General features: G+C 39.9%; 1 protein-coding gene across 8 annotated transcripts in view; it reads right to left on the bottom strand.

Moving 5' to 3' along the window:
• Window positions 1–12,498, bottom strand: part of rapgef4a (Rap guanine nucleotide exchange factor 4a) — a 32,150-nt gene that overhangs the window by 6,341 nt on the left and 13,311 nt on the right. For 5 of the 8 annotated variants that reach the window (XM_047600447.1, XM_047600448.1, XM_047600450.1 and 2 more), the window contains 11 exons: window positions 7,180–7,252; window positions 4,482–4,546; window positions 3,326–3,376; window positions 3,117–3,223; window positions 2,449–2,570; window positions 2,171–2,354; window positions 2,000–2,084; window positions 1,618–1,678; window positions 1,401–1,477; window positions 1,145–1,291; window positions 191–306 (listed from right to left, as the gene is read on the bottom strand). In XM_047600447.1, the coding sequence (XP_047456403.1) occupies window positions 191–306; window positions 1,145–1,291; window positions 1,401–1,477; window positions 1,618–1,678; window positions 2,000–2,084; window positions 2,171–2,354; window positions 2,449–2,570; window positions 3,117–3,223; window positions 3,326–3,376; window positions 4,482–4,546; window positions 7,180–7,252 (1,088 nt within the window). The remainder of the gene's footprint in view (window positions 1–190; window positions 307–1,144; window positions 1,292–1,400; window positions 1,478–1,617; window positions 1,679–1,999; window positions 2,085–2,170; window positions 2,355–2,448; window positions 2,571–3,116; window positions 3,224–3,325; window positions 3,377–4,481; window positions 4,547–7,179; window positions 7,253–12,498) is intronic. The other 3 variants (XM_047600449.1, XM_047600454.1, XM_047600453.1) reach the window with 2 other exon arrangements.

Below are 12,498 nucleotides of genomic sequence, written 5' to 3'. Positions count from 1 at the left end.
AGAAAATAGAAATTAATAATGGATGTCTGGGAGCTGGGACTATATCGAATGTAATTGTGCATCATCCATTTTGACACCACTATCAGGAAATTTTAATCTCATTTTCACCATTTTTAAGCTGCTGATTATAATTTAAAAGTTGCAATAAGTATAATTAATATGTGCAGTAGTGTGCGAAGGCTACATTTACTTGTAATGGGAGGCCGAGGTTCCCTGGACGGAGGTCCGGCTGCCGCTGAGGCTTTTCTCCAACACCAGAACATCCTGACCGTGCTCCTTCAGACGCACAGTGTTGGCCTCCACGTCCTTTACGTGCACACACAAAGGCAAGTAACACGAGTTAGGCATTTTCTTATTACGACACATGACTATTAAACAGCTGAGATGATGTTTACACTGGAAGCTGTGAACATGAGCTGTATTTTCCACAACTAATTGAGAATGGCATCTCTTACAGTAAATGTTTACACCGCGGGGGAAATGACTGCAATAGTTCAGTGTACAGCCAGCACACAACGGCGCTGATCTCAACAAGCCGGAGGTTTCAGCACGGTGTAATAAAAAATTTGGGATGCGAGATATTTCCCTCAAACTTTGAATTATCTGTTCTGTTTTTCATATTATGAGTGCGACGAGTTAAAAATACATAGTATCACATAAATTCTGAGCATCAGATGGAAACTTTGTTCAGAACCAAAGCAATGTATCTGAAAAATATAAATCTTGGCAACATCTGCGATGTCCTGACTTTCTTTTAATATTCTGAGATAATTTTAACCAACTTAAAGCTCCGCGAGAGGTCAAATGCATTTGATTTGATCACATTTTGCATTCGACACAGGCCCGCTGGAGCATCGCTGCATATTAACAAAACAAATGCGGCCACATTCGATTAACAGCGTCAGAGCTCCCAGATGGAGGTTTTCCACAGAACAAGTTTGCATTCACAGATAATTAACCCCAAATCAGTAAAACAGGTCATTATCCACATATTTCATGTTAAGTGGAATGACTAAGCTAATGGGTGCAGGGGCTTGGCATGCAATCTCAAGGAGCTGCATTATGTAGTTTTTACCAACAGAGGGCGATATTGCTTTTTTGTTATTAGTGAAATAGCACCTGTCGACAGCAAACGGAGACTCACCCTCAAAATCCTGTTGAAGTCCTCCTTGTCTACTCTCAGGAAATGACAGTTGTCCTCCCGCAGGACGATGGAGGCGGCGCGGGGGGCGTCATTGACCAGAGCCAGTTTCCCAAAGTCGTCTCCCTCGTGAAGAGTGCAAACAACACCCTGCGTGCAGGACGGAGTACAGTTACTGACTCGGTTCCCCCGGTTGGGATAATCACAACCATTTTGACTCTTCTCAAAGTCACACAGTCTCATCTGGCGAAATACTCACTTTTCCATAGATGACGACATTAACTGAGCCCTTTAAAATGATGTACCATGACGTGCCCTCCTCTCCCTGACTGAACACTGAGAGAGAAAAGAAAGAAAAACACTCTGACGCGTCCCATTTTTTGATTTGTTAATATTTCGGTCCGTTCCAGTTGTTGGCGAAATTTAATTCAGTATAAGTGAGTATAATTTGGGTGAAATATGCGTCCATTACTTACACACTGTTCCTGCCTTTGCGTGAGACTCAAAGATCAGCACACCTGCCAGTTCTCTCTTTACCTGTGCACGCGGGGGAGACATATTTATAACTCCAGGGCATCGATGTGAACAGAGAGTACAATTACACGTGTGTGTGTGCAAAGTTTCCTGCTAGCCACAGCCCCTCTGGTGTTTTCTTATAATTGAATATCATGTCAAATCCAAGCTAAAAGCCCTTTTCAAAAGCCCACATGGAACAGAAGCACATTCTGAAGATTTTACTTGAAGAACGGGCATTTAAACAGAGGCAAAAACAGACGTGAGTGTTCATGTTTGCATCTCACAGAGAGGTTTTTAAAGTGAGATGAACCAGTTTTCCGGACAGAGAGAGCCTGTACTCACAGTGGTGGACAGGTGCGATAAGGCCTTAATATGAAGCAACTCCTCATAAATGATCTCCAAATCATCTGCTGTTCTCTCAGAGGGACTAGAAAACAGAGAATTTGCGTAAGAAATCATGACAGAATCGCTTCATTTCACATCGCTTTAATGATTTCTGCTCGCACGTCGTACTGTTTCCTCAGGATCATCCTCATGTGAGCGTCAGGGCCGATCTGCGAGAGGAGAAGTAGGGTGTCCTGCAGCTCCTCTTGGCTCTCCTTCGCCTCCTCCTCGCCGGGGAAGGGAGCGTCCTCCTGCTCGTCATCCAGGAAGCGGTAGAAAAGGTACTTGTCCTGGAAGCTCAGCTCTTGGTCCACTGCGTCGCAACAACAGAAATGCAGCAGGGTTCAAATGTGAAACGTTGCGCTGGCGCGGACGCGGGTGCGGACAGACATCACACAGATCCTCACCGTGGTTGAGGACGCCTTCCTCCAGCAGCACCTGCCACATCCCCACGGCCTGCACGCGAGAGTGGACGCATGAGCTCTGCTGCATTTGCCAGTCCACCAATTCTGTCCCCACACAACACTGCCTAGGAAAGACAAGAGTCTCTATAAGAGCCCATGTGAGGCCGAACAGTTATGTAATGTCGATGTTTTATTGGCCGACTCTGTTCATGATTTTTTGTTGTTTTTTACAAACAGTTAACAATATTTTGACATAAAAAGTGTTTATATTCAAACACATAAATGGAGGTTAGATAAAATAATGTGTCATTTTCTTAGAATAATACCATATGTATTCAACAAAACACCAACATTAGTGATATCATGTCTGTGTTACTGTAACAGAGCACAGATGCATGCACAACTCCAGATCTTAAACAATGCATGTTGTGCACGGCTCCATATATTTAAACTAACACACTGACATAGCAGCACATATTAGTGCAACATAAAAGGCTGTTTCAGTATTCACACAGTATTTATGCATTTGAACTTTATGACATTGTCCTTGGGGATGTTGGTCACTCCCACTAATTACTGTTTTTGTTTTTGTTTAGTTTTTATCATATTTGCAGGCTCATTAGAAATTTATATTTTTGGACTTTCACAAGACTAATAAGATGCCAACTAACCTGTATGTCTTTAAATGGTACTTCCTGTCTCTGATCATGTGAGGCGCCCTGGAGAGGATGGCGTTACGGAGGACCTTCCCCGCCCGGAGGATCTTCTCGGAGGGGACCTGCACAACAGAATCCGGTAAATGTCAGTCGTGCCGGACGCCTTCAAGGTTAACAAGTAACCCCACAGAAACCCTTCAGAAAGAGGCGATTGTGTTTGATACCTGAGAAAAGCATTTAGGGTGGGGTTTGGTTGGACTTTCAATGAATGACGTCTGCAAAATAAAACAAAACAAACAAACGGAAAAATGTGAGGAGCTGAAATTAAAAAAGGAAAAAAAATGATAAAAAAGTTAATGGATGACAATTAAACTCAGGATCTTCTAAAGATGTCACAGAAACTGGAGGAAGAGGAAGGTTTGCTGCAGGACGCAACGGTTCGGTAATTGACAATAGAATAGATCCAGGAAACAACAACTTGTCAAAGATGTCCAGTTAGATAACAGGCGTTCCCCCTCTCGCTGAGGGCGACAGGATGTCTTCTTCGCTGCTACTGCATGACTCACAGCTGACATTATGTATTTGTTGTCTTAAGTCTTAATTGAATCCCGCTTTCTATAACGTTTCGGAGCCAGTTACAGGAGTCTTATATGATATGTTTAGTTGCTGCTGCAGGCAGTGTTGTGGGGGATTTTTTATTTTTTATTTATTTTTTTTTTTACCTCCCACCCCCCTGAGGCCATGGGGTGGTCTGCAGGACTATGACATTAAAAGAGCATTCTGCTTGCTTCGCAGAGAACTGCAACTCGTGCATTTATGTCAAGGCTGTAAAGCCTCATCTTTTATTTACAACAAATGAATGCACTCAGTCACCAATGAAGCTGGATTCCATAGCTTTTATTCATATACTGTACGTTAAAGTATTTTAAGTTTAGAATTGTTTGTTACATAACAAGAAAGGAAGCAATGAGTTGCTCCTTTTTACATAACAGTACAATTGTGTTGTCATGTAGGAACATAACACCATAAATCTGCTGGTGCTCTAGTGCCACGCTATCGACCCGGAGGTCAGGAAACGACGGCAGGGGAAAGGTGGGACAGGAACCGCTGTGGATGGAGACGAGGGCTCCAGGTTAAATTTAGAGCAACTTTAAACAAACTTGTTTCCACCCATAGCTGATGTGGAAAAGTGTGTTGTTATGTGGGTCAAAAGTGAAGCAATGAGAAAATGGATAATTACCACCAGTTCTCTCCAAGGCAAGAACACGGACGAGATGTCAGCACTGTCCCCTCTCTGTCGTTTATCGCATGTAGTCACATTAAACAATGTAAAGTCCCCCGTGAATTTTACTAATTCATTTATGTGTGTTGATGAAATACCTTATTCTGATGTTTGGAGACTGAAACAAATGAGTTGTTGCTTATGTTCTCTTTGTCCGGCATCCCTGGAGAGAGAAACAGAGGATATATTCAAATACACTACAAGAAGGAAACAAGATGTGTGCCTCTGCATGAAATTTAAATCGTTTTAGTTAAATGCAGAATACAAACTACTGAATTTGAAACCTTGCGGTTCTTGAGGCTGAATGCAGGAACATCTTCAGAGCTTCATTTTCTTCTGTATTGTGTATTGTGTCATTTCCCTTTTTAATTGTTTCTTTCCACTGTTTCATCAGTCACACAAATATGCCAGGATATATTTTCATTTGTTTATTTTTGTAGCTTCTGAAGTGGCTGTATTTCATTTTCAGACATGGTTATGTCACTACTTCCATTCACTTACATCACGACATCCGTCCCCACAGAGCTATACGGATATATTCTGTGTAAACAGACAAATAATTGTTGTCCTTACTTGACCTTTACAGTTTTAAGCTCTTATTGTTCTGCACACCTTCAGGACAAATACAATAATCAGTCAAGATTGATCGCTCACAGCTGTGGCTGCAGGGTAAAAACTCTTAGCTACGTACTTAGAGGTGCCTCGGACGATACAACAAAGCTAGAAACACTATCCAGGCATAAAGACGGAAAACGAAATGTTATTTTAGTGGCCAAGAAATAAAATAATCATGGGAATAAATGGGTTGCCTCTCATACTGATGGATATTTCTTTAGACTAAAAGCTAAATGAAACAGAACAAAATAATTTTACTTAATTTCATGAATGCTGAGTAAAAACATCCTTACAAAGTGTCCATAAAGTAGTTTTATATTCCTGACTTTAAACCTTAAACACACAAGTGCAGATCAGGATTGCACATAACTAATTTTTGTAGTAAACACTTACAGCGCAGACAAACATCTAATTAAACACGCTGTTAGGGCCCAAATGGTGTAATCCATTGTATTTCTTTACCCGAGCTTCAGTAGGAGACAATAAAGAGGATTTCAGAATTCATATTTACGTTTATATTTCTCACTTTTTTTTTTTTAAGTGAGCAATCTTCTTTCACACTTTCAGAATGAATTTCTATTTATATGATTTGAGTCTGCAGAGAATTAGTCCATATTTACAGTTGTTTTGTGAAGTTAACATGGCTGTCCATCATTTTAATAGTGAAGCTATCTTATTAGTCCTCGTGTCATGACGCCGCTCATCTAAGTGTCACATCAGTTCAGTCACATCAGTAGAAATGCAGCAGGGATGAATGTGAGTTAAGACTTTCGAGAGGAAAGAAAAAATATACATTTTGGTTTACAGGCTTTTCATGTAGCGGATAATGTGTGAGCCGGTAAAGAGAGTGCATGACTGTAAACGCACCAAACTGTTAACACCGAAAGTGCTGTAAAAGCACGTGAGAAAGCAGCTTAAAGCATCTTTAATTCATGCGTTTTGGCCGCTGAAATCACAAAACCACGAAGCTGCTGTGGCCCTGCACACGAGAGTCCATCAACATCCAGCTGTTAACACCTGTGTGACCTCTGTCTTTGTGTATCCATGCATACTGTTCATACAGTACTCAACAGTCTACTACAAAAACACTACTACTGTTCTGCTCCTAAAAGCAGCTCAAAAGGTTGCCGTTGTATTTTTTTATTTTTTTATTTTAAAGTGTAGGTTTGAGGCTGTGAGTTTTTTTTAAAGGTCTCTCTTTGCATAAATAAAACAGAGAAAACCTGTCATTAGAATATGTCCATAATTGATGAACTATCATTAAAGATACATTCTCTAACGATATACAGTAAATCTACTGTTGGCAAACCAACTGAGTCTGGATTTTCTCACAGGACACTGCTGCTCATCATTTTTATGGTATATGACTCTGAAGCAAGTTAAGTGCTCTGTTTGAGCAACGCTAAGTCAATACTGAGATAACTTGCAACGTACGGTAAAAACATGAACAAAAGTATCCATCTTTATCCCAGCAAAAGAGGATAAATGAGGGTCGGGGACAAACTTCAGTGTCGTTTATACTAGACGACTCATTCATAAAAAGATTTTTAAAACCAACTGTAAAATACGAACTGAAGAAGAAAGTTTCTTATTGTCTAATCTGAATGCAATACACTGAAAGGAATTTCATCAAATTCACTTTTTTCTTGTCATGATAAACACATCAGCCCTGTTATCTCTTTTCTGCAAGCGAGCTCATACATTATGTTTGTCAATCAAAAATATTAAAGAAAGCAGTTCGATTGGTTTGAAAATGTTATCTGAGTATAAACTGTCAGGCTATAGATGCTGTCTCTGAAGTCCACCTCAAATCAAGTTGCTGGTCGTACAGGCAGTCATAGTCTGGGTACCCATTACGTGTTATCTGGATATCTGCTGGCCTCACTGGAAGCCCAAAAATACTGGCTATTGGCCCCAGAGGCTAAATCCTCGGATGATAGCTGATGGGTTCCCAGATCAGGCTTTTTGTAATCCGTACCATATCTAAGTGATTGATGTGAAAGCAGCTGAAAGTTTTCCAAATGCGTGGCTCTGATATTTTATAGTGAAATCCTAGAACAAAATTTAATCTGAAGTTCAGTAAATGCTTTCATTTTGACCACAGCCTGTCCTGTGAGGAGGATCAGCGATATGTGTGACTGCTGGGTTCAAACCACTCGTACAGAGAGTGGTGCTACTTACTGTCAGAATTACAACTGCTTTCCATCACTCCATATGGTGGGGCGAGTAGTCCAGCCATGCAGTGATGATATCTCTATAAGAAGACAGAACACATTGGTTGCAGAGGTCAATACCTCTCAGTGAAATACAAACAGAGAATCTACTGCCAAGTTAGCATCGCTTTAAGGCAAAGTTTTAAGCACGTCGTAATTTAAAATGTTGGCAGTGGGATCAGCAAAGTCATCGTGTGGGGAGCGTGAATATGTGAACCAAATTTTATAACAGTTTGTTCAGCATTTTCTAAGGTAACCAATGAGGAAAGTCTTGATTCTGTGACACTGTGTGCAGACACGATGGACACTGTTAGTCATAGACAGCAGCAGTGCTCTAACCGCCTGAAATGAACCTAGTGTTGGTGTTTAATTGACTTGGCCATGGAAAGGGTAATGTGCTGTAACCCAGCAGCACATTCACAGTTGGTTCAGTTTTTGGGGAACAAAATTTATTGACAAAATTAGTTCACACCAAGCAGCAGCCTTTAGTGCTGGTGAATTATTAAAAGTAGAAAAAAAAACTGCAGTTCCTTTAGCGGCCACTTGAGGACATAAAAATACTAATAGAGAGTATGCACGTGACGTCACAGCAAGCGAAGTCGCCATGGTTACAGTGACAGTTGAGCATGGAAATTAGTCGCATTAGTTTGAATCATAGACTTTAATAGCGTCTAAATTGTAAAATTAATTAAGAAATGGGAAAGAGCTGTACCAACATATTTGAAAAGTAGTCTGAGACATATTTTTCCAGATATCTGCCAAAGAAAAGAACTGGAATCCAGGCACAGAAACCTGGTGTTGTGGTTCACATTTAGTGTCAGGTAATATTAATTAATGCTGTATTTTTTGATGAAGTCATACCTTAAGTTACTTCTTAATTTCATCCTGGAGGGCTGTCAGATAAATTTGTGGAAGTTGTTGTTTTGGCGTAGTTACGGCCGACAGTAACTATTTCAGTAAAAATAAATAACAATAAAACACTAAACGGAATATTTAAAATCCTCGTCATCCTTTTAACGTCCAGTATTGTATGGCTAACGTTAGCTCTTAGCGTTAGCATCTTTTATTCAGCTACATTTATCATAACTGAAATGAACTAAAACTAACTTAAACTAACTGAAACTGAGGCTAGTCCACTTTTCCGACCAATACTAGTTCGTATGGATCATTGTCGAGTCCAATTGTCCTTAATTTGATCTGATAATCCACATTTTTTGTGGTCTCGCTTTATTTACTGATACATTTCACTGTGTTTTTGCCTCTCAAGGGGGTGTGGCCAAAGGCAGCAGTGACGTCAACGAGCCCCTTTGATTGACAGGTGTTGGCCTCAGCATCACCCACTCATCAGCGTTTCACACATTTCACCTCTTTCTCTTGCTCTTCATATCCATCACTGGGGGTTTGCCCATCATTAAATACAGTCAGTTGCTCAAATACAAGTCTACTCTATATCTACTCTCTTATGTAGCGGCTTTTTCCCCCAGAGAGGGAATCAACTCTTCAGCCATCTCTTGTCTTCAGGCTAAGAGGACAAGGAAAAGCTAATGAGAGTTTCGGGTGTTTGTTGATATTTAATCCTCGTTAGTCCTAACACGCAAATTAGAGGAGGCTTCAATGAATAGTGATCACATAGAGAGGAGAATACCATAAAGGTCATTAACAGACTTACTGTAAAACATACTTCCAGTTCCAGTTTCTAATAATCTTTTGCTTCTTTCCCTCATTCTTTCTCCAGCTTGTTAGGCTACTTTTTTATATTTACCAGTGACTCTATTATGCTCAATGCCGTGCAAACTGCAAACAGCCGCAGATAAAACAGAGCAAGACAAAAACAAATGTACTGGCCTTATAGCATTACTGTTCCCTGCAGCGGAACACATGTAGCATAATGAAAACCATACAGTGCACTCATGTAAATGTCATGCTGTTGTTTGTGACCCTACACTAGGGCACAAAGAGGTCAGTTCAACCGTAGCCAACGGGCCATAACAGAACCTGTCTAATACCCCATGACAAGACCATGGATCAATGTGAAACGATTTTTCCATCATGTCTGATGCTACAAATCACGCTCGTCACTTAAATAAATTTATCCCACAGTGCTTTTACCAAGTGCATACTTTGTATTATTAAAATCTCTTAATGCTTTGCTCACTTAATTATATAATTATCAAGTATTTCTGTGTACATTAACCCTATATGCAACAGTGCCAGACTGTAGGCACCGTGTCAGATACTATTATTTGCATGTTGAACTCAGACCACCACATTTAGCTGGTAATAATATATAGCTTTAGTTGTATATGTTGGTTATTATATTTAATATATTATCCCTCCACATTTAGGTGTAATATAACAGACCATTTATTCAAGTACAGAGCTTTTGTACTTTCCCTGAGTGTTTCCATTTTAAGCTACTATTTTATGCTTAAGCCCACTACATCTTTCTATGTGGTTATTTAAAGATGAAATATTTTAAACAGTGGTTAATATAAAAACCTTTTAAAATACAAGACTATTTTTGCTCCTGATATCATACAAAAAGCAACATTTCAGATGTTGAGAACAGCTCCACCTGCACATACATAGTCAATTTTGCTTCTATGATTCTCACATGGTTTTATTCTAAAAAAGGCTCAAATGATCCATCTCAACAAAAGATCAAATATTAGAGTCTCGAAACTGCCAACAAATTGCCACAAAGTAGTTTAGAGTAGCTTCAGCTCCAGTAGCTACAACAGTAACATGATATTTAACCTCCTGAGACCCTGCGTGCTCACATGGTTTCAGGTTTTATCACAGCTTATTCTGCTTCACTAAAACCTATTGTCCTCATTAGTGGACGCTTTAGTCTGCCATCTAGTGGTAGAAAATGTTAAAACTTATTCATTCGTGCTGATTAACGTTTGTAGTTTGATATGACGCTAAATTTGACAAATCAGCAATTTCATTTGAGGATATTGGGACCTCATTGTTTAGAATTCTGGTTTTGCCATGTTCAGGTATTAAAATAAACTCTTTTTAGCACATTGGTGACTTCTTGATAATATAAATAATGAAATAGTCCCAGTGTCCACATATGAGGACATTGTTTTTTTCAAAAACCACTACTTCCTGTTCAAAGATGATGCTTAGTTTTTTATACGTCTTAGGTCCTACTGATCCTGGATACCTTGGAGGAATTAAAAATGCAGACCAAATAAAAGCTCTGGTCTCAGGGAAGTTAGACACTGTCACATCAGTGTTAATAATATAATTGTATAAAATAATAATGTCAGTCAGAGGGACCAAACCAGTGCTTTAACTTTAATACTTTAACCTTGCGATCTACTACTTAGATTTTTTATGGAGGGCTTTTACTTGCAATTTGCTGAACTTTATGTGTTAAATAAGCAGAATACCTTTTCCAACACTATTCCCTGTCTTCAATCCTAAAAATAACTTCTTTGTCCATGAATTAAACATTATGACATATGGTCTCTACTCTGAAAGCCATTCGGTAAGTAGATGCAAGAACTGTCATCATGGTTAACTGTAATTTTAACAATAAACGCTTAGAGAAAATAAACATTTGATCACGCAATCGACCACATATACATGTATATCACATTAATACGAGATCATTCTTTAAATCTGTCAGACAGATTTATGGCTCAATATTAATTTGGTGAATAGGAGAAACAAAACCTGATTACGTGCTGCGGCTGCTACATTCTAGGTCAATAAAAAGCTGATTGAGGTCCACTTAGTGCCAGTCCACTTCTCTCTACCTTGCTATCTTCTGGCCAGGGGAGACTGAATGAAAGGAAGAACCCCAGAGCTGTCTGCTCCCTTGATGCCAGCGTACACAGAGGTCATGTTTTAAATTCAATTCTATCCTCTGAAGTCAGTTAATCACTTTAGCAAGCCTTTAGGGGAACACAGCTTTTACCCTCAATTAAGAAAGTGTTTGTAAAGGCCCCGGTGACCCCCAGTTTCTAAAATGAGATCTGATTCAGTGAGATGTCAAACGATATAGATTAATGTCATCATCGAGCCCAGATTATGGAAACGTGTCCACCGCAAACGACACATTCAATTATTCATAGTTAATCAGTGCAAAAGCATTGACGCCATCCACAAGGGAGGGCATCAACAATCCTATCAATCTATGCGGACAATTAAAGGATTTAGGATTAGGGAGGAGCACTTAAACCGAGGAGCGCACGGACAAATAAACTCAACCTCTCGGAGCCAATAAAGCTGCTCTCCCTGAGGGACTGAATCCAATATGCAGAGTGGGAGTGTTGCTTTAGTCCAGGATTAGGACCATTGTCAGGTGTGCAAAAAGCACTCAGTTTTTATTTTGTTAGTAATGATGTCGTTGACTCTTGTGTCACCACCGCACACGCTTGTTTCCATAAGAAACAGTTTTACAATCATCAGCTCCCTCTAGGCCCTAACCCTTAGTTTGCACAGTGGTGTGTATTTGTCTTCAAATAATACCATTGATCGTCTTGTGACAACATAGTGTTCTGCTGGGAAACTTTTGGACCTGGCATTCATTCAAGTGGATGTTATTTACACATGTACCACCCACCAGACCAGGCGCCCCCACCCCATAGTAATGACGCCTTGATGGCAGCAGTGTGACAGGATGACATCTCATGATGGTTCGTGAACAACCGCACACGCTACGCAACATTAGAAAGGTTGTCATAATGTTATGACTGACTGGTGTAAAATGTGTTGATTTGTTTTTTTTGTGTGTATTTTATTTAAGGTGCTGGCATTTTTTTCCATCTCTAATAATATTTAACCAGCAGACATTAGAGAAGAAGAACAAGCACGTTTCCCAAAATGTCAAAATGTTCCTTAACTTTCGTGAATCAGTCTGATTAGTCACACATCGGCCTTAATCCCTTCAACGCCATAAGATTATTGGAGCATAAAATCAACTACAAAACAGCTGATATGGAGAATTTTGATCAGATGCAACAAGAACAAAAGGCATTTCCCAACTTCCCAAGATTTACAGAGCTCATCTGAAGGGACTTCAGAACAAATGTGCACAGCACACTCGTCTTAAACACTAACTGAAATATTTGCGTCACAATAAAACCACCGTTGCGTCTGATTTGTGCAGCTCCTTCCTCGTAGTCCGTCACTTTATAACCATAAAGTAGAGGGAAGATGAGGCGTGCATACCTTGTTTTGATGCACTACACATCAGCATTACTGACAAATGGACAGTCAGCGGCTGTAAGGAACAAACATGCTCCGCTGGGACTCTCAGCACAGGAGGCCC

This window comes from Mugil cephalus, chromosome 12, assembly GCF_022458985.1.
Source record: "Mugil cephalus isolate CIBA_MC_2020 chromosome 12, CIBA_Mcephalus_1.1, whole genome shotgun sequence".
NCBI classification, from domain to species: Eukaryota; Metazoa; Chordata; class Actinopteri; order Mugiliformes; family Mugilidae; genus Mugil; species Mugil cephalus.
Note: the sequence above shows the minus strand (reverse complement) of the source record. Positions and strands in the feature narration are given on the sequence as shown.